This window comes from Arachis ipaensis, chromosome B01, assembly GCF_000816755.2.
Source record: "Arachis ipaensis cultivar K30076 chromosome B01, Araip1.1, whole genome shotgun sequence".
In the NCBI taxonomy this organism is placed as follows: Eukaryota; Viridiplantae; Streptophyta; class Magnoliopsida; order Fabales; family Fabaceae; genus Arachis; species Arachis ipaensis.
Genome location: NC_029785.2, coordinates 4375519 through 4377721, shown reverse-complemented (window position 1 = coordinate 4377721; position 2203 = coordinate 4375519). Strand labels below are relative to the sequence as shown.

At 33.1% G+C, this 2203-nt stretch overlaps 1 protein-coding gene across 1 annotated transcript in view; it reads right to left on the bottom strand.

Moving 5' to 3' along the window:
• The window catches only part of LOC107644676 (zinc transporter 6, chloroplastic), a gene marked incomplete at its 5' end in the record, with an annotated part of 2976 nt that continues 1813 nt past the window's right edge, over positions 1041–2203 (bottom strand). The window contains one exon of the mRNA XM_016348600.2: positions 1041–1448. Coding sequence (XP_016204086.1) covers positions 1134–1448 — 315 coding nt within the window. The remainder of the gene's footprint in view (positions 1449–2203) is intronic.

The window sequence follows — 2203 nt, the reverse complement described above, 5'->3', positions numbered from 1 at the left end:
GAGAGTCGACCGGAAATTTTGCATTAACTGTAAAATTATCCCGGGAGAGAGTTTGACAACACAACATAGGGTGCTCGTCATGGATTTTCGCGTTAAGCAAAAGTTGAGGAAAAGACATCATACGAAGAACCCAAGGACAAGGTGGTGGCGGATGAAAGGTGAGGAACAAAGAAGCTTCCTAAGACGGGTAGGAGAAGAGGCAAAGTGGGATGGGAATGGAAGCGCGGAAGAGATGTGGAGGGAGATGACAGAAGTTATTAGAAAAACCGCAAAAGAAAGTTTTGGTGAATCTAAAGGAATAGGACCAAGAGACAAGGAGTCCTGGTGGTGGAATGCGAGTATACAAGAAAAGATAAAGATAAAAAGAGAATGCTTTAAAAAGTGGTCTTTATGCCGCAATGCAGATAATTGGGAAAAATATAAGGCGGCTAAGAAAGAGACAAAAGTGGCTGTAAGTGAAGCAAGAATAAGAGCATATGAGGGTCTCTACCAGTTTTTGGGCACGAAAGAAGGAGAAAAAGGTATATATAGAATCGCAAAGAGCCGGGAAAGAAGAACGAGAGATTTGGATCAGGTTAAGTGCATAAAGGATAAGAATGGAGAGGTATTGGTTCTAGAGGAGAAGATTAATGAAAGGTGGAAGAGCTACTTCTACGAGTTATTTAATGAGGGACAGAAGACTCTTCCAAGCCTTGGTCAATTATGCACAAGGGAAGAAGATCAAAACTTTGACTACTATCGAAGGATTCGAGACTTCGAGGTCATGGAAGATGGACAAAGGGCGAAAGGCAGAGGAAGACCTAAGAAGACCATCCATGAGGTGGTCAAACGAGATCTACATGTAAACGGTCTCTCTGTAGACATGATACATGACAGAGCATAATGTCGTCGTTTGATTCATGTAGCCGACCCCATTTAGTAGGACAAGGCTTTGTTGTTGTTGTTGTTGTATATTGGTTTCTGTCCATGTTAAAAAATATTCAAAGAAAGAACGGCATTAATTAAACTAAAGAGTAGAAACATTAATAAGAACAAAATTATTAAGAAAACAATTAGCCTACATATATATTAACCTTATAGCATAGCTTGTATTTACAATTAGACATTACATTATTTGAACACATGCAAAATGCTTAAGCCCAAAGAGCAAGAAGAGACATTGAAGCAGAGCCAAGAGTTAATGCAAGAAAAGACAGTTTTTTCAACCTCCTATTTGAGTTCATAAGCTTGTTGTGAAAGAAATCAACTGCAATGAGATCAACAAGAGCCATGTAAATTAGAATCCCAGAAGAAACTGAACCAAGTAACCCTTCCATGATCAATGCATTAGGGTTATTATCATCATAGCCAGTCACTGAGAACAAAATCATCCCTAAGATTATTCCCATTGGTGTTGTCACTGAGAACATGAGGCACATGTATGCCATTGTTCCAAAGCTGAACCCTGCCTGCAATATAAATTAAACAGGGTTATCATACTTGTTGTACTCTTGAAATTATAAAAAAATACTTCCAACTTTTGTAACAAGTTTTAATTTTATTCCCAAAGTTTAGACCACTTCAATATTGATTAAAACTGTTTAAATTTCAAGATAAAGAGCAGTGAACTAAAGAGCAGGGACGGATCCAGAAATGATATTATGGGGGGGCCAATAACACATATAATATTAAAAATTATGTAAAAAAATTATATAATATAAGATGTATTATAAAAATATACGAATAGAATAAAAAAATTATATAATATAAGATGTATTATAAAAATATACGGATAGAGAATATATTTTAAAGTAAAAAAAATATGTGTATACTTTTTACTAACGAAGTGGTCGATTCTTCGTATCATAAAATTCACCGATAATAGAATTTGTGTCAAAATTTCCAACAATTTTCTTTTTAATATAATTAAAAGACAATTAGCAAGAAATTCATCTTTTATTTTGTTTCTAAGTTATTTTTCACAATATTCATAGTTTAAAAAGATCTCTTAATTGTAGCAGTTGAAACAGAGAGAATTAATACCAAACGAATAAAAAAAAGGCCACAAGAAGAAAAAAAATTCACTTTATGAGATTTAAAAATTTTTATTTAATTAAAAATATTAGTAATAATACCTTTTTCAGATTTTTTTTAATATTGTTACTTATTTTTTAGATATTAAAATTATTAATATTTAAATTAGACTGAACTTTTATTTATATTA